This window comes from Eretmochelys imbricata, chromosome 18, assembly GCF_965152235.1.
Source record: "Eretmochelys imbricata isolate rEreImb1 chromosome 18, rEreImb1.hap1, whole genome shotgun sequence".
Classification (NCBI taxonomy): Eukaryota; Metazoa; Chordata; order Testudines; family Cheloniidae; genus Eretmochelys; species Eretmochelys imbricata.
The window spans coordinates 20,027,305-20,053,168 of NC_135589.1; the positions used below are offsets into that span (position 1 = coordinate 20,027,305).

The 25,864-nt window shown below is 50.2% G+C and overlaps 1 protein-coding gene across 1 annotated transcript; it reads left to right on the top strand.

Moving 5' to 3' along the window:
- Positions 1-35: 35 nt before the first annotated feature.
- ARHGEF16 (Rho guanine nucleotide exchange factor 16) lies at positions 36-25,716 on the top strand. The gene is made up of 14 exons (XM_077837404.1): positions 36-587; positions 3,679-3,730; positions 5,050-5,219; positions 6,871-6,927; positions 7,286-7,446; positions 11,978-12,130; positions 12,928-13,057; positions 14,007-14,081; positions 16,345-16,437; positions 17,226-17,383; positions 21,066-21,275; positions 22,270-22,343; positions 24,711-24,812; positions 25,577-25,716. Exons 1-14 carry the CDS (start codon positions 36-38, stop codon positions 25,714-25,716), a joined length of 2,127 nt encoding a protein of 708 aa, XP_077693530.1.
- The last annotated feature ends 148 nt before the right edge of the window (positions 25,717-25,864 follow it).

Below are 25,864 nucleotides of genomic sequence, written 5' to 3' on the forward strand. Positions count from 1 at the left end.
TCTCTGCAGGGTCTCTGGCTCCCCACCGCGCCAGCATGTCTCACAGGCATTCTGACAGCTCCGTGGGCGACAAGGCCCTTCTCCTGGAGCGCAAGTTCCATTCAGAGCTGCGGATAGATGCCAACGTGACCCCTCCCTCTGGGAAACGCAGCTCCATGGCAGCACTAGACAGCGCCTCGTTCGCAGCCCAGCGCTCCCCGTCCCCCACCGAGCCCTGTCGCGTCATCCTCAGCACAGAGAGCCCAGCCGCCCTGAAGATGGGCACCCAGCAGTTGATCCCCAAAAGCTTGGCCGTGTCTACCAAATCCAAGACCCCTGCCCGCCACCAGAGCTTCGCCGTGGCCATGCCAAGTAAAGAGGCAGCTCGCTGCGACCCCAAGCGGATGTCAGCCCCCGGCATTTCCCTGGATGACCTGGACATCGAGCTGGATTCTAGTGGGCTCAAGCGCAACCTACGGAACACGTCGTACCGGGCTGCCATGAAGGGGCTCGGGAATGCCGAGGAGCCTTCTAAGGACATCGCCACCCTAAAGCCCGTGTCGCAGGACCCCAACGCACACCCAGCGCGAAGCCCAGGGAGAACCAAGGTAGGCCCTGTTGTGTGCTTCCAGTCCCTCCTCCTGCTGGAGTGTCACCTGGGGTATGCCAGATCTGCCCTTGCCTGAACAAAAGGTTATGAATAGTTGTAATATCTTAGCTTCTATGAGCCCTAGCCATGGAGCAGGAGCTCATGGTGCCAGGTGCTGTACAAACAAAGAACAAAAAGATGGTCCCGCCACCCAAGGAGCTTACACACTAGATAATAAACTCTACCTCTTCTACCACCACTCCTGGCCAGACTCCATCAGCTGAAGCGGCAGCTGCCTGGGTGTTCCTGGGGCCAAAGCTCAGACCAGAGTTTTGTTCTTATCTGTACAATTCAGCTGAGCACTGTGTTGTCTCTGGTCACTCAGCCAGCAGGGACGGTGTGTCTCTTAGTTGAGCCATATATAGTCACCTCCCCTAATGGCTGGCTTCCAAATGCATGTGGAATTGTGTTGTGAAACCAGTTAATCGAGGTTCTGAAGCTCTGTTGTTCCCTCAGCTGGTTCTAGTGCACCCATGGCTGGTGGTTAGTCACCAGTGTAATACTGGCTGGGAAAAAGTGGCTGATCCTCGCCACCTGGGTGGCCTTCTGCTTTCCTTGGGTGTAGGTTGCTAGTGATCACCCTGCTTGCGTGTTTGATGACTTGGACACGCTTTTGAAGAGCAGCTGTACACAGTGAGGAGATGTGCTGGAAGGACTGCAGGGCCCTTCTTTCTGCCTTAGCTCAGTGTCCAGACATGATGCTCTTTCGCAGTCTAACACAGCTGAGGGGGTCACGGTCTGATTTCTATCCCCTTGCTTTCACACATGTGAAATTTGCAAAATTATCATAGAACGTCCAGACTCTTCTGGCCCCTCCCCTCTCTCCCATTAGCAGATCCAACTTCTGTAACTCCACTCCCTGCAGATGCCATTAATTACTGCAGCTTGAACCCTAGGTATGGCCAGCAGGGGTTGAGAGGCCAAAGCACAATAAATAAACTAAGTCCCAGGCTTCCAGTGCATCTTCTGGGCTGTCTACGGCTATCCACAGCAGCCAGGTCCTTGTATGTACTTGCTTAAGATTAAATGAAATACACCATCAGAACTGCTGTGCCTTTCAGAATTAGGGTTTGGGAGGTGGCGGGGAGGGTTTGAGATCAGTCCAGGTTAAGTTTTAGCAACTAAACTCACTTGGAAAGGTTGTGGAGCTCGGGGGGCAAGAACAGGCTATGTCTAGCTGATGTAATGCGGTGACTAATCCTCTGGGAAGGACGCAATCCAGCTGTTTAACATCAGCTCATGTTCTGCCTGGCTCCTTCGTTCGCTCACAATTGCATCTAAGGCTCGTGGCAGGGGGGAGCTGCTTGTTTTGAAGTGCTTTTCACAAATGTGCAAGTAACAGCTGGTGGGGAGTGGACTGAGTTTAGATAGCTGTATAGAATTGGTCGTTCAGCACATGGTACAGACATACCCTGAAAGCACAGGTGAGTTGCAGCCTGATGCATGTTGGCGGTGCAGACAGAGTCCAGTCACAGAAATGAGTGAAGCTGCTCACGTGAGCCAGCTTAACCCCCGTTCTACAAACGCTAGCCCCGAGCCTGGTGCAGTTCTCAGACTTGCACCAGGCTCGGGGCTAGCGTTTGTAGAAGAGTGGCATAATCCCAGAAACAAATGAAATGGGCACTACCGCGGATTAACCGAAGGTATCGTTTGTATACGTGCTGTGACAAGACGTAGAGAGGCTGCATCCGGCTAGAAGAAATACTGAGATAACTTTAGGGCTGCTCTGACCCAAAACTAGGTAACGTAAGATGAAAGCTGAGTCACTCACGTGCTTTTTTTTTTATTAAAAGCAACCAAAACTGCAAGCAAGACCAATGGAATTCACGTTTTTCCTGAGAGACGAGGATGGTATTGACTAGGTTACTAGCTGGTTAGGTAACTTCCTTTTTTAAGGAACTAAATTTAAAAAAAAAACAGACTCCATGAGATTGAGAGAACACCTGGGTTCCATCCCCAGCCCTGCCACTGATTTGCTGTGTGACCCTGAGTAAGTCACTTAGCCCAATGTTTTCAAAGCTGGCCCCTAACTTTTTTTTTTATATGCTCCCGTTCTGGATAACTCCGCTTAGGCCCACTGGACTGGATTTCCAGAGATCAGAATTGAGGGAGGGGGACTCTGCCAAAGGCAAAGGAGACACCCTGGCATGAGGGGAGAATCAAGCCCCTTATTTTTGGTACAGAGTAGAGTTTCTCTTTCTAGCTTGTGGTGTAGGTAAGTTGAGGCATCTTCTGGGTGTCTTCCCATAGTAAAAATTGTTCAGACCCTCCTTGTCATTGATGCCCATCTATGGCTGCCCACTTGTGACCTGATGGGACTTTATGTAAGTAAAGGGTTCTGCAATGAGAAACGTCTATACTAAAGAAAGCACCCTTTCTCTCCACACACACGACCTAATTGGCTAACTTTGCTACAGAGTTCAGTGTGTGTTTGTGTTTCCTCCAGTCACCAACTGGGATTTTCCTCTTGCAGGTTTATAGTCCTCCAGGTGAGGACAAAGGGGGTGGGAAAGAGAACTGCTCTGTCAGGAAGCCATCCGAGGCTGGTAACAGGCTGGCTGTTCACTTCTGCTAATGGCCAAAAGTTGATACCACTTAAGAGCGCTTACCTGACCTGTGGGGAAAGGAGCGGAGTGTGGCAGAGGTCTAGAGATAGAACCGACTTGTTTGCTCAACTAGTGCATCCCCTGTCAGCGCGGGATTACTCTCTGTTGGACACTTACCGGTGTCATATCTACTCCAGAGTTGGCAGCTTGTGTGGAATGTCTGAAGACTGAACTCCCTGGGGTGTGTCCCTCCAGGTCTGGGCTGGGGACATTGAGGGGGCAGGGAAACAGCATGTGTATGCCGAGATTGCACAGACACTTGGTTTAGTTGATGGATAAAGGGCAGACCCAGGGCTGTCAAAAGAGCATCTCCTGCTCCCTGTAAAATGAACCGAAAGAAATCAGACTCCAGCAATGGCTTGTTATTCCAGAGCTGTCAAGATGAGGTTCGACTTTGTCTACCCATGTTTCTTATTGACTCTGTCTTTCCTGTCACTCTTGCAGAGAACACTCGGGAGGAAGCGGATGCAGAGACACGGGGGCTCCTTTAAGGATGGTGAGTTGTTTTTCACTCCCACTGTTCCCAAACTCCTTGATGTTGCTGGCATCACCCTTCTCTCCCATGGCACTGCTCCTGCAGCTGGGCATCAGGGAGGGTAAGTGAGTGTCTCCCAGCTGAGAGGTGCCTCCTGCCATCACAGCCATGGGGAGATGCTGATCCAAGAGGGCCTGAGAGAACAGCCAGGGTCGTGGTCTGAGCATTCCCTGTGGGAATGAGCCATGCAAACAAGCCTGCCCAGCGGATGGGGCTCGCTGCTCCTGGGTTCGAAGCAGGAAGGGTTGACCCAAGCACTGATCGAATCAAATCAATGAACTTCCACGCTTGAGGGATTGGGGGAATGTAACAACCAAGATGTGTGCACCAGCCTCCTGTGTGACTGCATCATCTGACTGTCGTCCTGCTTGTCCACCTCATCCCCATCCTCTGCTCTTGCCTTTAACCGTTGACCTAGACTGCAAGCTGGCCTGGGCAGGGAACCTGCCTTTCGTTATTCAGCGGAGTGCTAGGAATCACAGTGGCACTCTGGAAATAATTGAATTACTTGGTGCAGAATCTCGTCTGAGATGGCATTGAGCTTGTGTCCAGTGGTCCTGAGCATTATTCTGAAAGAAGCTTGCCCTGAACCCACACCATGCAGCCAGGCACTCCTGAGCGCTATTGCCATGTTTGACATTATCCGCCTCTGGCCCAGGACAAGCTACTGGCCCCCTCTGCCTTGATTTCCCCACCTGTAAAATGGACTCCACAACATTGCCCCCTTCCTGCTGAGGGTGATGCGAGGATTAACTGCTTCCGTGGTGCGCGCTCTCTCTCTGGTATGTTTACGAGGAGCTGAGACCCCAGCTGCTGCTTGTGCTCCTGACCCTGTTTCCGGGGAGCAGGACCTGTCTGCTGCAGTGTCCCTGCCTGGATTTCCCCTCAGCTCCAGCTCTGCACAGAGCAGTTGTAGGGCCTGTAAATGTCTCCTCTGTAAAAGCTCTCCCTTTGTATGTTTTCTCTAAGTGTCTTGAGGCTCCCGATTTGCCAGAGAGGCCCCCTGACCTTGCCATGTTACATTCAGCGCTCTCATCTCATCCCTCTCCCCGGCACTCTCCCTTGCCCCTGTGCCACATCCCAGTCTGGCCACGGATCCTGCCCCAGCTGAGGAGACCCTGCTCCTGGGGACCTTCCAGAGGCTGTCAAATGCGGGGTCCCTGTGGTCTCTCCCCTCCCCTCCCGTGTGGAAAGGGCTGTGGGGGAGGTGGGCTCTGGGTGGAAGGGGAGCTATTTCTCAGAGTCTGTGTGTAATTTCCTGGCTCGTGTCCTCCCTCCAGAGCCCCGGCTCTATCAGGAGATCCGTGAGAGAGGGCTGAACTCCATCAACCATGAGTCAGACGATGACTTGCTGGAGGAGGACTCCAATGTGGAGGAGCATTCTGCTCCTGCCACCATCGTGGTGAAAAGCTATCGCCCCGCCCAGGTGACCTGGAGCCAGCTACCTGAGGTAGGGAGCAGGAGCCCTGCCTCACACTCTGCCACTTTGTCCTGTCCTCGAATGCTCCCTGTGGCGTGCCAGAGAGAGCCCGCTGCTGCTGCTCCCCCCGCTCACTCCAGGCAAACTACCAGAGGGATTTCTAGTCCTGGACTCTGGTTTTCCTTCTCTTTCTGTATCCCACGGTGTGGGCCCCTGCTGCCGGTGGGGCTGGGGCGAGCAGGGCTGCGTAGATGGTGTGGGCTTGTACTAATGTGCAGAAAGGAGCTTGATCCGTTGCACAGAGGAGCAGATGTATCTGGGTTGAAGGTTGCTGTTTTCTCTCTTTGAACCAGACTTGGAGCTCACTGCAGGCGAATCTCCCTAGGGGCTGGGGAGGTTTTATGAGCACTTTTTTTAAAATTTGGCTCAGAGCTGGGTTTGAGTCTGTGTAAATCTTGGTAAGCCAGGAAATGGATGTGACCCACAGGAGTAGTGGCTGCTTTCCCCACCCCCAACCAAATTAAATGGGGTTTTAACACCACGAGGCTGGGGGCTTGAGAGTCAGTGTTCCTGACTGTCACTGGCTTGCTCTGTCAACATGGGCAAGTGTCTGAGTACACCCAGCTGTAGGACGGGGCGGCTGCCTCAGGGTGTGGCTGGCAGGAGGAAAGGTAAATGTTCATAAACCTTCACAGAGAAGGAGCTGATCGCGGGTCAAAGGGTTTAGTAAAGGAAAATCCCTTTCACTTTCCTTGCCAAAGCAGATGAGATCCATATTAGCGTCTAATTAGTTATCAGCCCAGGTCCCTGGGCTCTCATTCCAGATAGACCTCAGCATCCAATGTGCGTGTATCCGTCCGTCCCAAAAGCTTCCTAAACTCATTTATTTGATATTTCTGTTTGATAGAGGGGTTACATCAGGAGAAAAACAAATGCCTTTTACACTTCCCAATAATAGTAAAGGCTGCTATAGGAGAGTATAAATCTTTATGAAAATCATGATTCATTGTTCGCCTGGACTAGAATATGACCTCCAAGGGTCATTGCCTCCCAGGCTGCAAGTCTGTTTTCATGGTTTGGTTATTCACCGCCCGTTCCCATCCCATTACAATTATTAGACTTCTCAAGAGATGCCTCCAAGAGAGTCACTTGTAAGACCCAGCAATGAAGTTTAACACCTGACAGCTCTCCGGCAGGCCAGTTCAGCAACTGCTAGTACCTGCTTCAGTGGTTTGCTTTGGCCGAGGGTGTTGTGGAAATATTGACCTGATAACTCTCAAACCAAGAGGTTCTACTCTACCACAGCACCCTGCAAGGTTGGGGTAGCTGTATCTCATGCTCCCGATGCAATCCGATTATTTGCAAGGGTCAGGAAGAATCTGTCCCGGGATACAGTCTTTCACCATTGACCACATGCATTGGGAATGATTTTAATCCTCCTTTGAATCATCCGTTGTTTGCTGCTGGAGGCAAAGTGCCAGGTTGGGTGTCTGACCTGCTATGTCGGCTCTTACATCCTTAGACCACAGAATGCAGGAGGCTGGGGAGAGCCCCTGCCGGATGCCTTGGGCAATGGTGCACCATGTGTGATAGCTTTCCCGGCCTGCGTGTGGGACTCCGTATTTGGGGCTGGGAGCAGCACTGCCCTTCACGCTCAGCGTGATTTTTCTCTGTCGTTCAGGTGCAGGAAGCAGGCATCCTAGAAAGAATAACCCCAGAGGAACGCAAAAGGCAAGAGGTGAGAGAAGCTGTTCTGCATACATGAGGGCTCCGTCAGTCAGCTGGGATTAGGTTAACGGGAGCCTTGTCCTTGGAGAGCCTTCTCGGGTGCACTACTGGGTGCATTAGTGAACCTGCTGCTGGTGGTGACCGTTGCTATGTTTCAATCAATGGCTGAGGTCTTCCGGCCTCTCCGTGGAATGACGCTGCCACGGTGTCAAGTTTCTCTAGCCTCTTACAGTCCAGCGTGTGTGTAGTTGTTGTACCATCATGTTGCTTCACTCGTTCACGTTGTCTATGGGAATGATTGCTGCTCAGATGTTTCAGTCCTCGTGGGTATGTTGTTGTTTTTTTCCCCCCGGTACCCCATTGATCAGGCGATCTTTGAGATTATCACCTCTGAATACTCCTACCTGCACAGCCTGGGTATCCTGGTGTGTCACTTCATGAAATCCGAAGAGCTGAAGGAGACAATGACCCAGACTGAGCACCATCACCTCTTCTCCAACATCGGCGAGATCCTGAGCATCAGCAAAAGGTAAATCTTGGAGGGGAGCGCATGGGGAAAATCTACCCAGTAGTGGTGCTGGGGAGGGGAAGAGGGGAGCGCGCACACCCCCGGTTTTTGCAGTTGCTTAAAGTTCCATAGGCCCTGTGGGGACCTGGCCCCAACCACTTTTAAGCAGTGGTCCTGTCCTAAATCAGTAGAGCTGCCGTTGGATCGGTCTAGAGTGTTGCTCTGACTGCTTGGTCCCAACACCACTGAACCTTGGCCTGGCTGCCCCTCTGTACAGATGGAGGGCAGCTGGGCCTAGTGATGTTACAACCTGGCTCACCTGTACACTGGAGCACCAGGGAGCCTAAGAACTCAACTCCTGGCGGCGGCAGCTCATGCACTGTATGGGTAAGAGAGAGGGGAGGCTCCCTGGCCAAGAGAGACCTGGGGTCCCTGTTGGTGGGGGGTGCAGGGACCGGAATCTGCCCCATCCTCCAAGAAATAGCTGAATTGGCACCAGGACTTTTCACAGATGTTAAGACCAGAGGGGGCCATTGTGTTCATCCAGTCTCACCTACGTAGCCCAGGCCGGAGACCCTCACGCTGTGATTCCTGCATCCAGCCCATAACTTCTGCTTAGCTGCAGCTTATGCTTTAGAAAAGCATCGAGTCTTGAGTTAAAGACCCTGAGTGATCGGGAATTCCCTGTGTCCCATGGTTGGCTGCCCTCCCTATTTAAATATGATTCATTTTGTTGAAGGAACAACTGGGGGGGCGCCGCCATAGGTCTGTGTGTAATCTGTTGTTAGCAAACGTACCATTTACCCTCCTGCCTCCCCTTCCCCTCTGCTAAGCCCCTGTGCCACGGTGCCGAGCCCACCTGACTGGCATACCAGGGAGCTAGCACCGTGAGTATGTCCATGTGGCTAGTGTCTACAGTGTTTGTGTTCTCTGTGCAGACAGGGACGAGCACACAGGCCCTTCCTCGAACTAGGCAGCCCAAGGCCTCCTGGTGCTGCTGCTCTGCAGTGCCGGGTTGTCTGGTGAAGTTCGCGTCCTTGGGTAGGGAGGTCCTGTTGATTAAAGCTGCACTCAAACCTGCGTAGACTCCACTGGGCTCCCTGGACTGGTCTCAAATTCTCATCCTTGTGCCCTAGAAGAGTCTTGTTGTAAGTTGTAAAAGTAAATTGTGTGGGGTGTCTTCTCCCTTCGTCTCTCTGGCTCAGTGACGCAGGCATAGGTGCATCTCGTGGCAAAGCCCTGGGCAAGTTTAGACATGACAGTGGCTGGTAGAGCAGAGGCTGCCTGGGAGCCTTCCAACAAGCCACTACTTGTTCTGCCTCAGCTCACTGAGAGGCTGCCGAAAGCGAAATGGCTGCATCCCTAGCCCGCCAATGCCGGCTTGGCCTCTGCTCTTGAGGAGGGGATGAACCTTTCTGGCCTTGCGCTGAACCTAAAGCTTGTTGGCTGTCAGCGAGCTGGGCTGTGTGAAAAATGAACAAAGGCAAGCACGGGCCAAAGACTCGACAAGGCCTGGGAGCTTGTGTTGGGGGCGTTCCAGGGACTTGCAACCTGTAGCAGATGGGTGCTCTGTGAATGTCTGACTTACAGCTTGCTCTGTGAGAGAGCAGGGCCAGAACTGGCCTGGAGAGGGTTTTGGCAGGGAGGGAGCAATAAAATTACTCCTCAAACAACTGACATGAAGAATCTGTTGGGGGCGGGGCGGGGAGGGATATGCACAGGACTGAGAACCAGGAACTCTGGAGTACTAATCCCAACTCTGGAACATTAGGTGAGTCACTTAACCACTGTGTGCCTTGGGGTCCCCTTCAGTGAAAGAAGTGGGGGGAGGGGGAGCTGATTCCTTTGGCCCTTGGGAGGGGAAAGGACCTGTATCATAAGCAATATCGCTGTCACTGATTAAAAAATCGTTGCTTCACCTTCCTGAGCAATAACCAGTTAAAACAAAGTCATAAAAGCTAAACATAATTATTCAGCGGGCGGACGGGCTAATCTGTGCCGCCTCCTCCCCTCTTCCCCCCCCCCCAACCTTGCTTTCAGGGAGGTCCCTTCCCTCAGTGCGTATGAGCCAGGAGGGATTTCTTGTCTCTCGTATGCTGCACTAGCTCGCCTGGCCTCGGGTCTGCAGTGCTGAGAGAACAGAGCCCTCGTTCTCCTTGAGCAGTGGATCTGCCTCCAGCTGCTGAGCAATTCTAGGCGTTTGCAAAGCTCAGAGCTGACCGTCCTGCTCCGAGCTGGGTCTCCCAGGGCAGAGGGAAATCCATCATTCTGTCAGTTAGAACTTAACTTTTTTCCAAAAGCCCTCTGTGTGCGTATGGAAGCTTTTTGCTGGCTCTCTCCTCCCCCAAGGTCCATGCTGACTGTAATGTGATGCATGGCCCAGGTGCTCTTGGCTTGGGGCTCTTTCTTTTAAGACCTATTGCAAAGCCTCCCCTCTCTGCTATGAGCCCTGTAGTGAGAGCTCATTATATGGAGCTCCTGGGTCTCTGGAGATCTGAAATAACACATGCGTGCGCATACATCAGAATAGACTGAGACCTGCCAGGGCCCCCCGTGTCCTGGGTGGCCAAGCGTCAGACCCGAACCTGGTGACCATGTGAGCAAGAATGGCCCTCGTGAGGCATTGAATCCCAGTTACGTTCCATTAGCGCCGGGGGTGATGGCTTATCCCTTTCTAAGATTGGGGCAGTGTGTGCGTAATGCCTCTAGAGGCTCGAACCCAAACCCCACACCTGAACTTGGGGGAGTTTCAGATTCAATTCCTGATGCTGGGGCTGCGAGCCTGTCTCTCTGTTGAACCGTGCATATGTGTTCCTGTGGAGTCTGTCTGTCTGAGCGTGTCTAGGGAATGTCCCTTGTGAAGTGAGTTCTGATATTTAGGACCATGAACTATTCCTGGGAGGAAATTTCAGATGCTGAGGCTTAAGCCCCTCTTATCACCTCTCCCTGTTCACGTGCTACTGGCTGGCAGGCCCCGTGGCTGTGCTGAGCTGGCTCTGTGCTTCAGGGGCCTCTGAGATTTCCCTTCTCTCCTGGGCCAGGAGTTCTGGATTCTCACTTGGGGAAGCTTCCCCTCTCTGCGCCCTGTGGCGGGGTGAGGTATGTGCGGGAGAGGCAGACTCAGCAGGGAACAGGATAATTGCAGCTTAGCACGCTGCATGCTCCTCCCCAGCCTTCTGCTATTTCCTTTAGGCCCATATAAAATCCCCCGTGATTGCGCACACATCCCCATGTGACACCTGCTTGTTCTGGGAAGTGACTCTGTGGGCTTGACACCCAGGAGCTGCACCTCCCTGGGGCTGAAACATAGAAAGGAGGTTTAGAGTTACACTGTCCTGCTGGCCTCACCACATGCATAGCTCCCTGCCTCCCTGCAGGCAGCTTCTAACAGCTCTGCTGGCAGTGGCTGGCTTTTTGTTTTTAAAGTCCCTTCTAAGGAAAGAGTCAATCTTGGTTCCCTAGTAGATTTCCTCCTATGTCTTAATCCGAGCTTTCTGGCTGTTATGGTAGCAGATCTGCCTTAAAATAGTACACAGGTGGATGGAGAAATCAGTCCTGGTGCTGCAGGCTGGCTGGGGCGTGATGTCTGAGGCAGGGTGTCTCTCTGATAGCATGGGAGAAGAGCCATAGTCCTCTCTGGATGTTTATAGCTTGGTCTGCTCAAATGTTACACCCTCCCCGAGGACACTTCGGCAGCTTGCCGAGAATCTAATGGCATGGAGACTCTCCCAGGAACACCCACTACCGCGAATTGCATGTTGGCTGAGTTTGCTGGTCAGCAGGTGGGAACACAGCCATTGGGGGGAGCAGACTTGTCTCTGCCTTGGTAGAATTTGGGCTTGTCTGCACAGGGTAAGTGACCGGAATAGCTGTTATGAGATAAATGATTCCAGAATAGCGATGCTGGAATAGCTCCCTCTGTGGACCCTCTGTTCCGGAATAGGAGTCACTTTGTTTCAGGATAATTACTCTGCTTTAGAAGCACACTAACTCTAAGAAAAAAAGGGACTTCTATTCTGGAGCAAAGCATCCAGGTGGGAAGCTATTCTACAGTAGCTATTTTGGGCAGTTTCTTCATGTAGACAAGCCCTTGCTAGTCTCTGCAGCCTCATGCAGGGTAGTCACAGCCACGTGGGCCAAGCTCCTCCTGTTCTACCAGGTGTTTGTGAATCATCCACTTAATCAGAAGTGACCTTGGCTTTTGGACCAGATGTTGTAGCCTAGTTAGTTTTTTTGTTTGTTTTTTTTTCTTCCTGAGCTGAACTGTGAGGAGGAGGTGCACTGGAGGAAGAGCTGATAACACTGATAGGAAAAAGTCTCTAGAACACAGGACATTAAATAAGGGAGCGAAGTCCATTGAATGGAAAGCCATTGGTATGGGGAGAGGCAAGATGAATCCAGGGATGAGTAAGAAGTTCTATGAGACAAAAGAAGTGGCGAGCCGGCAGATCTTGGTAAGGGAACTTGGTAAGAGAGCGTCCCTGTACGCAGACACACATAGTCTGCTTCCTGTGACCCCACCAATTGCCCTGTGTGTGTTTGTTCTTGGCAGTTTTTTTGAGGACTTGGAGAAGCGGCACCAGGAAAATATACTGATCCCCAACATCAGCGACATCCTGGAGAATCACGTGTCAAACCGCTTCAACCCTTACGTCGTCTACTGCTCCAACGAAGTCTACCAGCAAAGGACGCTACAGAAGCTTCTGTGAGTTATTGCTGCACAGCAGGGCTTTAGGGTCTGTAACTAGCCAGTAGTAATCCAGACTGAGCCACGCATGGCGACTTTCCATGAGTTTTGCACTCCCGCCAGTGAGTCACCCACAGCAAATTCTCCTGTAACTCGGATGTCTCCTTTTTCAAGGAATTCGTGCCTGTCCCCAGGCTGCAGTGTGCTCGCTATTCAAGGCTAGATGTGGGGACGATCCTCTACTAGTTGGGACAGTGACTGTGGGACCTACCTTCAGCTAGCAATAGCATGATTGTTTGGGATTGTTTGTTCTGTGTGAGCAGAGGTGGTGTAATGAGGGGGGAGGAAGGGCATCCAAGAATGTCCTCGCCACTCACAAATTATCAACATCCAGAGAGGAAGTGCTTTCGGGGTGGATCCGTTCCCTTCCTGGATCTGGAGACTCGTGGCCGTGGAGGGGCTCTGACCCCAGCCTGGAAGCGAGGATCTCTCGCTGGGATGTCTGTGTTTTCCAAATAGTCAGGCTTTCTCCGGCTCATGCCAAGGTCATGTCGTCCATTGCGATGTCAGTACTGATATAATCACCCGTGGGGAGGACTGAGTGTCTCCAGTGCCTTTTCTTAAGCTCCAAGGGGATTAATACAGGCATTATCTGAACCAAGCATGTGCCCCAATTGTTAACGTTTCCCTGGGTGCTGTAACCAACTGTTAGAAACCCTGGAGAGCCCACGTCATGCCTGGGCCATTAGCTTCTCTAGCACATGAAGGGTCTGGAAAGCCCAAGCCTAATGGAGGATCCTTGTGTCCCATTTTAGAAACACGAATGCTACGTTTAAAGAGGCCTTGAAACAAATTGAGAGGAAGCCAGAGTGTGGTGGCCTGCCCATGAGCTCCTTCCTCATCCTCCCCATGCAAAGAGTAACACGCCTCCCCCTGCTTATGGACGTAAGTAAGAACCAGCAAGTGGAATTCCCTGGCACCTTTCAAAGGGACCGAGTGCGTTGATCTCACTGTGCCCTGGCATGAATCTAGCACAGCAGAGTACTTGAGACCTGCCTCCTGGCGGTCTTTGGCTGGTGTTATAGCTATGCAAGGAAGGTTCGGTTCGGAAACTGACCGGAATCTTTGTCCAGAACTTGAACTCCAGCCCAGAATGCTGGTTGGCCCTATTCCCTACTTCCTTCAATGCACAGTCTGCTATGGAAGGACCCTGTGTGGCTTATGATGTCTCTCATCCCTATTGCTCTGCCCTGATTCCTCAATTACTTTTTTCACAGTCTAATGCTGCTGCCTTGCCCCCAGGGAGGAGATGCAAAGGCCTAGGGCAGGAAATGGTCTGCAAAACTGAGACTCTGTTCAATGCCCAAAAAAGCACCAGGGGTGTGGCATCTAGGTCATGCAGTGGGGAAAGCCTGGAGCTCCCCTGGTTGGGCTAGCAGTGATGTGCACGAGGAAGTTCAGGAGAGAGCAGTCTTTGAAAGATTCATCCCCTCTGTGCAATCCCTGAATCCAGCGACCCTCAAATGGGGTGCGGGGGAGGGGAGAGCCAGTTTTGCTTTGCTCAACACAGCTAGTTTCTGCAAAGGGACGAGAACATGTTAATATCCTTGTTTTCTTTACGGCCCCTATGTAGCATCTACAAGAAACACCAAGAGGCCAAGTGGAAAAGATGCCTCCAAGTAGCAAAATGATTGCTTCTCCTGGTTTTGTTTATAATTCCCTCAGTGTTGCATGCATCCTTCCCTCCCCTCACTTGCAGGTGCTAGTTATGAGCTCCCACCTGGGAGAGAACCCTGGGTTTGCCACATCCTAGAACCTGTGGGGGAATAGAGCAAAGCCGTTTAAATTGACGTTTGTTTTGGAAGGATCCTCTAACGTTCTCTCCACCTTCTAGACGGTTTGTCAGAAAACCAGCGTGGACAGCACAGCCTACGAAGCTGCCACCCAAGCCCTGAAAGCCATCAGCAAGGTGAGGCATCTGCAGCCTTGGAAGGAAGGAAGGAAGAAGCTGTACGTATTGTCCAGTAGTAAACTGCAGGTGCTTTGCCTTGCTGCAAGAAGACCTGCCGTGCTTACGTGATACACAGGAGACCTGATCCTTGGGGCTGCGAGGACTTCCCGAGTCAGCCACATGAGTTACAGTTGCCTTTACCCTTTTGCTGCTCTACGCATCTAGAGGCATCTGATCCCCTCTGGCAGTACTTCAACATTATAAATCAAAGAATTAGCCACCTCTTTCCCCCCCCCTGCCCAAACACAGGATTGTGATCATTCCTGCCATTAGTGTTAAAGTAGCCTCTTCCCCCACACTAAGAGGCTGCTGTATTCTGGCCTCTGTGAGCCAGTGATGGGGTGGGGGGGTACATGTGCATGGTTTAACTGCACTGAAGGGAAGCTGTCAGTGGAAGAGATGCCGCTAGCACTGTAGTCTGAAGCTGCATACTGTCGAGGGGCCATGCTCTCCGCTGTAATTAACAACTCGTCTCACATTCCCTGTGGTCTGTAAAGCAGTCTCCCTCAGACAGCTACTAAAACGGGACCTTCCACCCAGTGCCTCCCAGGATGGCTTTGAAGGGAGGTGGAGCGCTTCACCGCTGTGTCTGAGACGAGAAGCGGGGAAAAGCAGACTGCCTTGCTCCAGAACAGCCCAAGGTCCCTGATTCAGAAGGATCTGGTAGCACTTGAGAGGATGCTCAGAGATCCTGAAGTCAGATGGCAGTCCGGCCGAGGAGAGGAGGGAATAGTGAGTGGAGAGGGAAAGCGCAGAGTTTGACTCCACTGAAACTGTCCTAGTGTTGCCGAATCATATAGGCTTTAGGCTTGGGAGCAAAGGAGTGATCAGTCAAGCACCTGTAGCTGCTAGCTGTCCAGAACAGAGATGAAAGGCCAGCTAATCAGCAAGGATCCTAGTTTTCTGTGATATAACCAAAGTTCTCCAATAAAAAAATCTGTTTTCCCGCAATTAAAATGAAACACTGAACTTCAGTTTCCCTTGCCACAATATCTATAGATATCAGTTGAGCACAATGTTTTATTGATATATATTTACAATTTTAAGCAAATTCTAAGCCTACCAGTGCCATTAGTCATTATTATAAAATAAAATTAATAGAATGATCCAGTCCCAGTGCAGTGTGTGTTTACTGCTGTCGATGGCCCTGCTGTTTCAGCCTCTTGTTTTCGTTTTTCATTCAGTTTGTTTAGCACTTTCCATGTGTTCCACAATTGAGAGATCACTTGATCATTACCTGTTAGGTTCACTCCCTCTGGGGCACATGGCATTGGCCACTGTCAGAGACAGGATACTGGGCTTGATGGACCTTTGGTCTGACCCAGTATGGCCGTTCTTATGTCTGCCTTTGAATGTAATGTACAGCCTTGCTGCATACAGTACAGAATGGTACATTACCATCAATGTGAAATTTGTCCTTGCCAAACTCAGTGACACAGTCTTCAGGGGTGATTTTTAAAGTTTTTGGCATCTTTTCATAACTTTAGTTACTCTCATCTGGAGGCTGAAATGAAATTGGACATGAACCCCTGTACACCGTTGAGTAACCTCTATAGGCTGGAAGCAGTTTATTGGAGTATGTTTAGCTATGTAAATTTAAAGTGCATTCAGAAATCAACCACAAGAGGGGGAGATTACGTGCATTGAATAAGTGACACTGTTCCTCTCTGTAAAATTTAGTTAATTTAATATATGTTTTTATTTTTTCACAAAATGCAGATATTAAAGATTCTCTTTAAAATCGCATATTCCGCATTTTTCCATGGCGAACAGATTTCTAGGATCCCCTTTGATCAGGCATGTTTGGGCCATGAAGGGGGGAGTAGGAAGGGTGGCCGCTGCCTGTTGCCACCCTTAAATCAGTTGAGTCCTAGGCAGTGTTGCCAGGAGTTGCGTGGCGAAAGGCAGGGGGAGGGAACTGCATTTATTTTGCTTTCCAGCAAGAGAGGAAGTAAAGGCTGGAAAATCTTGGCGAGAGCAGGCAAAAATGGCCCAGCATTGCAAGCCTGTCACTACTCCAGTGGAAAAGAGGGTGCTTTAAAGTAGCAAACCAATTCTTCTTCCAAACTTTTACATCTCTGGTGCATATCTCCAACCCTCCTGCCTCACTTCATGCCTCAGTTTAGTGGCAGTGAAGAACTCCAGGCTGTCCAATTATGTCCACTGTGTAGAAAGAGAACGCAAGCTAAGCTTTGGGATAATTCTGTCTTTCTGCTTCTAGCTAGTTAAGAAATGCAATGAGGGAGCCCACACAATGGAGAGGACCGAGCAGATGTACACACTTCAGAAACACCTGGAGTTTGGAAAGATCAAGGTGAGGAGTCCTCTTTGCTGGAAATGTGCCCTGGGCTTCTCTTCTTATGCTTTGCAGTGATGGTAGCTTTTTCAATACTTGCAGCCAGATTGGCAAAGGTATTTAGGCACCTAGTGAACATTACTAAAATGCCAGAGTGAGTTAGGCACCTAGCTCGCATTGAAAATCCGTCTGTCTCTTAAGAGTTTTATATTGTTGCTGTCATTTAAAACAAGAACTTTGGTTGATTTGAGCGAACAGTCTGTCGCTCAAAAGCTGTTTATCCAGCTGTATCTTTTACTACCATTTAAAATTGAAGATGCAAACTGTTAACACGCAATATTGGATCTCTGGGCTTTTTGCCGAGAGCGCTGTCAACCTGGTGGCACTCCGTACACACTACCAGTCGGGAGATGAGAACAGAAGGGTGGGACTAATTACTTTAAGAACTGCTATGCATTTAAAAGAATTTCTTTTGAGGCCAATCCCGCTGGTGGGAGGAGCAAGAGAAATGAAGTCACTGTTGTCACTCTCCGTGGTCTGGGGATGGTTTCATGCAGCTAAAATAGCTGTCTCTTGTTCTACCAGGGAACTCCTTCAATACTAGCTCACTAAAGGCCAGATTTTCAGAATTGCCCAGTGCCCAAGTTAAGTCCAGATTTTTTTCAAAGAGCCCAGCTCTCAACATCTGGCCTTAAAATGGCTGCATAGTTCTCCATTGACAATGCAATAGGGGACCTTTGATCACTTCAGACTCTTCTTTTACTGTTGCTATTGTGTCCCAAAATTGACTACATTTCTTGTTGCAGCCTTTCCCACTGATTTCAGCTTCCCGCTGGCTGCTGAAAAGAGGGGAGATCTCTCTTTCCCATTCAGAAGATGCTGGTATCTTCCGCAAAGGTTTTGGCCGGGCTAACTGCTACCTTTTTGTGTTTAATGACGTCCTGATTCTAACCAAGAAGAAAAGGTAAGGGAGGATATTTATGGTCTCTTCTTGTTGAGCTCATAAGAAGAGACTTTATCAATTGCCTCATCTGAAGCAGTCAGTAGTACTGAGGGTGCATTACCTAGTGGTAAATTACTGTCTCATGAATAGAAAAGGAGGACTTGTGGCACCTTAGAGACTAACAGATTTATTTGAGCATAAGCTTTCGTTAGCTACAGCTCACTTCATCGGATGCATGATCTCATGAATGTCTGCCTGTGTATTTGCAAAGCTAGAGCCCTAGTCGACTAGGTGGTTGAGAAGAATGACAGAGAGAGGTGGAGCATTCACGCCCATCACCGGTTTGAATCCATTCCATCGTGAGCGCAGTTGACCATCTGACTGTGGTTTGACACCTGTGTCGTTAAGCAAGCTGGTGCCCTTCCTCCAGCCCCAACACGACGGGCGTCCTTATTTCAAAAAAACAAACCAAAACAACCCCCTTCCAGCTGGCGTTCCCTAGGTGCTACTGTTGAGAACCTCGGCAGAGAAGCCAGGGACTGAACAGGTCACGTCCCCCTCTTGCTGAGATGCTTCCTGCGGGATTGGGGCCTAGAGCGAATGGAGTGGGACAGGTTTTTTGAGGCAAGTCTAAATGGTTTGTTTCAGCCAGCTCAAAATACTTCGATGTCTCACTTCACACCAGCTCATTTTAAAAACACACACACACACACAGGTGGAAAAGCACCTGAAGACGATGCAAAACAAAGACGTGTGGGGTGGGGGGGGAAAGGGGGGCAGAATCATTTCAGGTTGAACAAAATGTTTAGCTTGGCCTGAGACCAAGCAAATAAAAAAAAAAATTATTTCCGGTCCAATGCAACTGAATATTTTCCCCCTGGATTTTCTAGTTTGGCTCCGAACCAAAAACCCCAGTGATGTCTCTCCACAGGTTATGGATTAGGGGTGAGGTGGGTAGAAACTTGTTCCTGTCTCGCTGGGTATGAAGTGGCTCTACCCTCCAGTGCTGTCACTTGAACCTCTCTGATCAATGTTAGAGGCTAAAAAGGGCAAGAAATGCATTCGTTACAGGACAGCAGTCATCCCTGCCCTTTTATTAGTGAGCTCACCAAAGAGGAGGAGGGGGCACCAAGCCTTTTGTCCAAGACACTCCTTAGCCTGCAGCTATGAAGCTCTCCCTTTAACGGAATGTTTAAAACTTTGGATCTTTGACCAAATCCTTTGCTTACAAGTCATCAAATAGGAGCAATTTAGGTACACAAATTAACCCCATTGTGATGGCCCTTTTGCTGGAACCTATTGCTCCCAGCTATTCGGGAGCACTAACAATGGGCAGTGAAACCAGCATGATGGAGCTGGCATCCACCGCCTGCTCTCAGAGGCCCAATTGAGGAGAGGTGGTGGTGATCTTAAAACAAAACAAAAAAACCACCTCTCCCTCAAAATTTAAGCGGAGCACACAATATCAAGAATGAGAGAGGACAAGGAAGACAATAGCCAGCCTTTGGAATTTAAAGTAAAAACATGACCACCAAATCGCAGCCATGCAAAGCTAGTATGAAAACTTACCCACCTGGGCACAACATTGACTTGGTCTCATGTGATATTTATAATACAGCAGCACCTGGAAGCCCTGGTCATGGATCAGGGCCCCATTCTGCTAGGAGCTTTACAGGCACAAGAACAAGATAGTCCTTTCCCCAAAGACCGTACAGTCTAAAAGAAGATGGGGGTAGACTTTAATATTTGGTTTGCCTGACCAAAAAATGGCACTTCCAGGAGAGCTCTTTGCAAGGCTGTGTTTATCTAGCTATCTACATAACCTTGCAAAGCTCATTTCACCAAAGGTGAGCACCTTCCCTCTGGTTCGTTCTGGTGCCGTTTGTGCCAAGCTGGCACCACATAAAGAGGAATATTAGCCCTGCAAGGTTGCTTCTTAAACAGCTTTCTATAATTTGACTCCTTGGTTTCCTCTCACTCTCCCAGTTGGCACAGAGATCTGATTAAATTCTCTGCCTTCTGGATGTTTCTGTCTCTCGTGTTTGCCAGCCTTTAATGTCTTTTGGGGTCACTTTTGTCTGTTTCCATTTGGAATCCTGTTGCTGCTGTGGGCAGGTGAGGATTGGATTTATATGGAAATAACTCACCACGGTCTACTGCTAGAGGAGTTAGAGTGAACTGCTGCTCCCGAGTAATTACTAACGTGCACATGCTGAGGAGATGAAATGCGAATTTTCTCTCTGGGTGGGGATCTCTCTGCAATTCTGCCCATTTCCGTGGCGCTCTCAGCGTATTATGGACTATATGCCCTTGAATGCTGCACCAGTTCCCATGGTGGCTTGAGAAATTCACCATCCCAGAAAAAGAAGTCATGATTAAATGTTCAGTTGGCAACCGAACTCTGGGTTGCCAAGAGCCAAAATCAAACCAGCCCCTGTCTCAAACACTCTGCTATTGGCTCTAGGACATGGTGGATTGTGATGGTCTGTGTGTTAGTCACGTGTCAAGGGCCTGATCCAGACAGCCCCTGCAGCAAAGAGATTACAGCCTAAACAAGGCAGAGAGAGAAATGAGTTGGCCCAGGTCATCCAGCAGGCTAGTGCCCTGTCCCCTGGATCATGCTGCTTCTCAACACGTAGGGCTAGTTCTCTGAAAACATCTGCTCCGTGCCAGTCACAAAAAGCCAACAGAATGTTAGGAAGCCTTAGGAAAGGGAGAGATAATAAGACCAAAAATATCATATTGCCACAGTATAAATCCATTGTACACCCACAACTTGAATACTTTGTGCAGTTCTTGTCACCCTGTCTCATAAAAGATATTAGAATTGGAAAAGGTACAGAAATGATGAGGGGGATGGAACAGCTTCCACGTGAGGAGAGATTAAGATAGAGGTCTGTGATATCATGACTGGGGTGGAGAAAGTGAATAAGGAAGTGTTATTTACCCCTTCACATAACACAAGAGTCACCCAATGAAATGAATAGTCAGCAGGTTTAAAAGAAACAAAAGGAAGAATTTCTTCATGCAACACGCAGTCAGCCTATGGAACTCGTTGCCGGGGATGTTGTGAAGGCCAAAAGTATAACAGGGTTCAAAAAAGAATTAGATAGCTGCATGGAGGACAGGTCCATCAATGGCTATTAGCCAAGATGGTCAGGAATGCAATACATGCCAGGCACTGGAAATGGCCGACAGGGGATGGGTCATTCACTGATTTCCCTGCTCTGTTCATTCTCTCTGAAGCGTCTGGCACTGGCCACTGTTGGAAGACAGGAAACTGGGCTAGATGGACCTTTGGTCTGAGCAAGTGTGGCCGTTCTTATGTTTTGAGGTCCAACCGCAGCCAGTAGCCAAGGTCGGATAGAGGACCGGTAGCAGCAGCTTTGCTGGCATGATGGCATCTGCCCTTGAGGCTTCTGCCAGCACAGCTACGTTGGTCCCGTATCCCACTTCATCAGCCCCTGCTGTGCCAGCAGAAGTCTATAGGAGAGCCCAACCACTTGGCCTTGATGGGAGGCGGGAGTTAATGAGCTAAGAAAAGCCCTGATGGAACTACTAAGCTTTGTGCGTGTCTTGGCATTTGCTGGGCTCTGGTAAACCTTCAGGGAAGCTGCTTTCAAGACCGAGTTCCTGGCTCTGGAAGCGAGCAGCATGCCCAGCACTGGGAGGTTCTAACCCCGCTGCGCTTTGTTGCCTCTAGTGAGGAGAGCTACGCAGTTATGGACTATGCCAAGCTGGATCAGATAACGGTGGAGAAAATTGAAAGCCTTGACAGTCCCTCGTCTCCCCCTGGGAAGCCGGGGTCAAGTGGCGCAGCCCGTGGCCCGTGTAGCGGGCACTCGTTTCGAGTGATCATGAAGAGGAACAGCGAAGGGAAGGAGGAGACGATTGTGCTGTCGGCGGAGTCTCTGTGAGCGTTGCTCTGTGGGCTTCCTTCCTAAACATGCAGAGGGGCTGTGGATTTTTTTTTCCTGGATTGTGGGTGGGGTGTGGGGTTTTTTTTGTTGTTGGGGGTTTTTTTGAGAGAGAAACAGCATTTTATTAATCTTTTCAAGATGGGGTGGGGAGGGGAGAACATGTTTAATCATATAGCACATGAATCAATACCTTAGAAAGGCCACCAAAACCTCTCCTCTCCCGTAGCACAGAAATAAGTTTTTGCCTTAACTCTTCCCTGTTTGTCTTCTGCAAATTGTTGAGCTCTGCAGAGAAATTCCTTTCCCACGGTCTCCAGCCTTGCTTCCCCCGTTCCTGCTTTGGAATCTCTAGACCATCAGCTGCTGCCTCCTTTTTGCTTTCTCTTTTATCCTTATCGACCTACCTTTCCCTTTCCCCTCGGGACCTAAGTAACTTCCATTGGCTGCTGCTAAACCCTGTTCTCTCTTATGGAGGCTTGTCTTTCTCTTTCACTTCCTGCTGTTCTTAGGTCAAAATGGCACATGGTCCCATTATCCTGACGAGATCAGCCTTCATCCGTTAGACTCGATCCTGTTTCACAAGAAGCGACGGTTCTTTTGGGAATCCCCAAACTCTTGCCTCTGACCCTGGGGGTATATTTCAGCCACCTCCACCACTTTATTGTCTCACCTCATCTTTTCATTAATGCGTGACGCAGTCCTGTAGATACTCAGCAACCTCTTACACTGCTTCTGCTTCAAAGCTGCATCTCTCCGTGCCATCCTGCAGAGAATAAAGTCCAGACCCGCTTCATAGAGATTAAATTATTTGTTTAAAATAGCATCTTTCAGATGCTTCGCTCTTTTGGGAGAGGGTTGCTGGAATTTACCATGTGCAGGAGACCAGTATTTCTATCTTCTCTACAGCCTGGCAGAACCTTTTGGTTCTAATGCAAGGTATTTCCACGCTTGTTACCTGCACATAACAAGGTCTTTAACTCTTGACAGGAGTGACCGGGCTCGCTGGATCACTGCTCTGATGCACAGAGAAAACAAAACAGATGAAGTGGCTAGTAAAGGAGGTAAAACTTTATTAATAACCAGCCCTCAGTCATTAAGGTTTATTTTTAACGTCTGTAGCTTGCACACTGTCTGTTAATTATTGTACGACTCTCCCTGGTTAAGGACTAACTATCTCCTTCCAAAGGTCAAAGTCTCTGATTGGAAAGTTTGTGACTCCAAGGGATTCGCTTGTGCTGTGGACGTGCATGTATTAAATATGAAAGAGTCTAATTCTCCTGTTGGGAGACCCATTCTAATCTGTCGCATGTTCTCCTGCTACCAGCATTTGCCTCCCATGAAGATATCAGACCTTTTACTCAAGAGCCGCAGTTAACTCTAATCTGTCCCTTTACGATTCTGTCATTGGCTTGTGAGCTCCTTATAAAGGTGGGCGGGATGCTAAATAAGGGAAAGGAAATGGTTCTCCTTGGAGGAGGAATGCTCTTCCGAATAGAATAAGAGAAAGGGAGACTTTTGCTCCCTCTGCTGGCTCTGCCTCAGCAGCTGCTAACTCGCATGGTCCTGTGACTCCAAAATCCTTTCTTGTCTGGGAATACACCAGGAAGTGAACAAAAATGTCGTGTTAATTCCAAGCTCTTCAGAAATGGAAAGGGGAGGGAGGGTGGGAATTATCTGCCAAATGAAAAGCTCAAAGCTGATCAAATAAAAAAAAAACCTTCTTTCTCCAACTTCTGTTTAGCCCCACCAGCTGTGTGCATGGTCTCTGCAGCACGTAATTCAAATGGTTGCAGTTGATTTGATTGTTATGAATCTAGCATTGCCAGCCCCAAGTGTTGAAAATTTATGTCAGGGCCCTAAGCAAATCATGAGACTGGCTTAAAAATCATGGGATTTTAAAAATTATTTATAAATGCTGGACAGGGGGGTTCGCCACTTCCTGGTTTCTGAGTTTTTAGTATTAACTCAGATCCTGTTTTCAGGCTTTTCTCCATGACCACAAGGGCTAATAACTTTTTAAATGAAAACTGAGACTCTCTGCTAATCACATGACTCCAGAAGCTGGGGCGTTCAGAGCCAGCTTCCCATCTCCCACCCCCCTAGGTATTGCGACACTTGTGATAAAATTGTGAGATCTGGCAGCATTGTGAATCACCTTCCCAAAGACCCATAGCTCTGAACAGCCTGGGTAACAAACTCTTCACCAGCTCAAATCATAGAGAAGTCGTGTCCAAAGCTTTGCCAGTAAGAGCAAAGGGTGGGACTAGAGCCACTGGAAATGGGTACATTTTTGTTCCACTCATTTGGTTTGTGCCACCTCCTGCCACTGTGTTGCTTTGCTTTGAGATTTATGATCAAATGACCCTAAAACCCAAACTTGCCCCATTTTGCCTGGTTTGGGGTCAAAACCATCAAGTTCCACAGGGCTCATCCCCAAAATTCTGCCTGCATCTGCTGTAAGCACTGTCACAAATATTAATAGGCCTGTAATCATTTATCTATAGTGCAGTGTCAGCTTTTAGGCTCTATCCATGCTATGAGCTAGTGGTACAATTTCCCCTGCTTACGTACCTGTGTGCGCACCGGCCCTTGCCGAGCTCGCGTGAGTCCCAATAGCGCCGTCGAGCTCTGCTAGCTGAGCCATGCTGAGTATTTACTCTCCTGCCACCAGCAAGTTTGTACTCGGTGCGGCTCAGCCATGCCTCTCCTGCCACTGCAGCTACAGTGCTGATTTACCCTCTCCTAGCTCGCTGAGAGCTAGCGCATGTGGGTGAGCAGGGGACTCCCCCCCGGCTCGCAGGGAGACGTGCAGGCTGCCCTGAGAGCTTGCAGCCGTGCCCAGACGAGCCCAGCTCTGGACAGAGAGAGGGGGCTGAGCACAGGTGCAGAGAGGAGTAGAAGGCACTTCTTGCAGGTGTGGGTGTACGGTGGGATTGGAGCAGAGCATTAGGCTGCCCCAAGGGCTGGGGAACAGTGCAAGGGAGGTTGTGAAGTGGAGACTGGGTTGGGGAGCCCATGGGGCGGGGTACAGGAGGAACGAGAGCAGAGATGTGGGTGGGGTGAGCAGCACCTTGAAGTTGGTGCCTGAGTGCTTAGCTTGAGTGGTTGTGGGGCCGTCACTGGAACCTGAATCTGCTCTGGACTTGCTCATCTGCACCTGCATCTCGGTACCGTTTTACAGCTCTCCTTGCGCGAGCAAAGGCTGTCTGTCTTGTGCTTTGGGCCTCCCGTCCCTTAGGAGCTGGCAGTGATGCAGCAGGGCCCGTCCGCTCTGTGACCAGCCCTCTCCCGTCTACCTGTGACTGGAGCTCTGAGTGTTTGGCTGCAGGGTCCAGCTGAGCCATAGCATCATCCGGCATTTTGTCCAGTCCCGCTGCGCTTTGCGTTTCATTCAGTCTCCGCATTCTCTCTCTCTCTCCTCCAACTAGAGCTGAGACAGGTGGAGATAATCAGGGCCTACTTGGCTAAACAGACGGATGAGATTTTCCTGCAGCAGGCGGATGTCGTCTTGGTCCTCGACGAACAGGATGGTAAGTGATTTGGCGAGACTGAGGTAACAAGCAGAGGAGGAAGAGTGGTCTGGAAGCTAGAGCAGGGGACTTGGAGCCAGGACTCCTGAGTGCTGTTCTTGGCTCTGGGAAGGGAGTGTGGTCTAGGGGGAGACGGGAGCCTAACCTGTGCTCTGAAAAGGTACCTCTTACTTTTTGGAGCGGGTTTCCCTGGGCTCAGATCCTGATGCTGCCGGAATGCCATTTGACGTTGGGGAAGTCCCATCCCTTCACCACGTGAATCCCATGGGAAGAATGGCTCCACCTCGTGGAGGTGTTGTGGGAAGTGCTTTGAGGGCCGGGGATGGCAGACGCTGCCGAGTTTCCCAGTGAATATGCCAGGACTGTACAGGAGCTGTCTGGAGCAGCAGCCAGATGTCCACGTGAACCCATAGCCCGCTGTGTCATTTGCAGTCATGACTAGAGCTGGTCAGAAACTTTCTGATGAAAGAGTTTCATTTTGGGTTGGATGCTCTGTCGTGTGCTCCCAGGCAGGGCTCTCTTGGACAGCTGGGGTGTCCAGGGTCCAAAACTCGAGGGATCTCTACGTGTGGGCTACCCCAGGGTCCCTGCCATGGAGCTGGGAGCCTGGAAGTGTGGGTCAAGCCAGGGCAGCTTCTTCCAGGCCTTGGGCAGTTCATGACTGGCTGGTGCCCTGGAGTGGGGGATTTGGAGCAGACTGTTTGTGTTCACCATCTAGGTGTTCTCTTTTCCCATCTAACTGAGAGCTTCACTCCCTCTCTTAGGCTGGTACTTGGGCGAGAGGCTGCGAGACGGCGAGAGAGGCTGGTTTCCCCAGTCGTGCGCTCAGCACATCACCAACCGCAATGCTGTGGAGAGCAATGTCCGCCGCATGGAGCGGCTGCGGATAGAGACGGACGTATGAGTCCCAGGCCCCGGGGGACGTTCTTTCTCTGGAGTGAGCCAGTTATAAGGCCACGAGCTGCGAGCCGGCTGAGCCCATAGACTATTGAGGAGAGGAAAGTCTGTGGTCCAGACCCGCCGATGCCCTCTGTGTCTCTCCCATGCAGCTG

Coding starts and splice junctions, on each gene's coding strand:
- ARHGEF16 (XM_077837404.1), top strand. CDS start 36: ATGTCTCACAGGCATTCTGACAGCTCCGTGGGCGACAAGGCCCTTCTC. Junction 6,928..7,285: donor AGGAACGCAAAAGGCAAGAG/GTGAGAGAAGCT, acceptor CCCATTGATCAG/GCGATCTTTGAGATTATCAC. Junction 24,813..25,576: donor GGTCCTCGACGAACAGGATG/GTAAGTGATTTG, acceptor TCCCTCTCTTAG/GCTGGTACTTGGGCGAGAGG.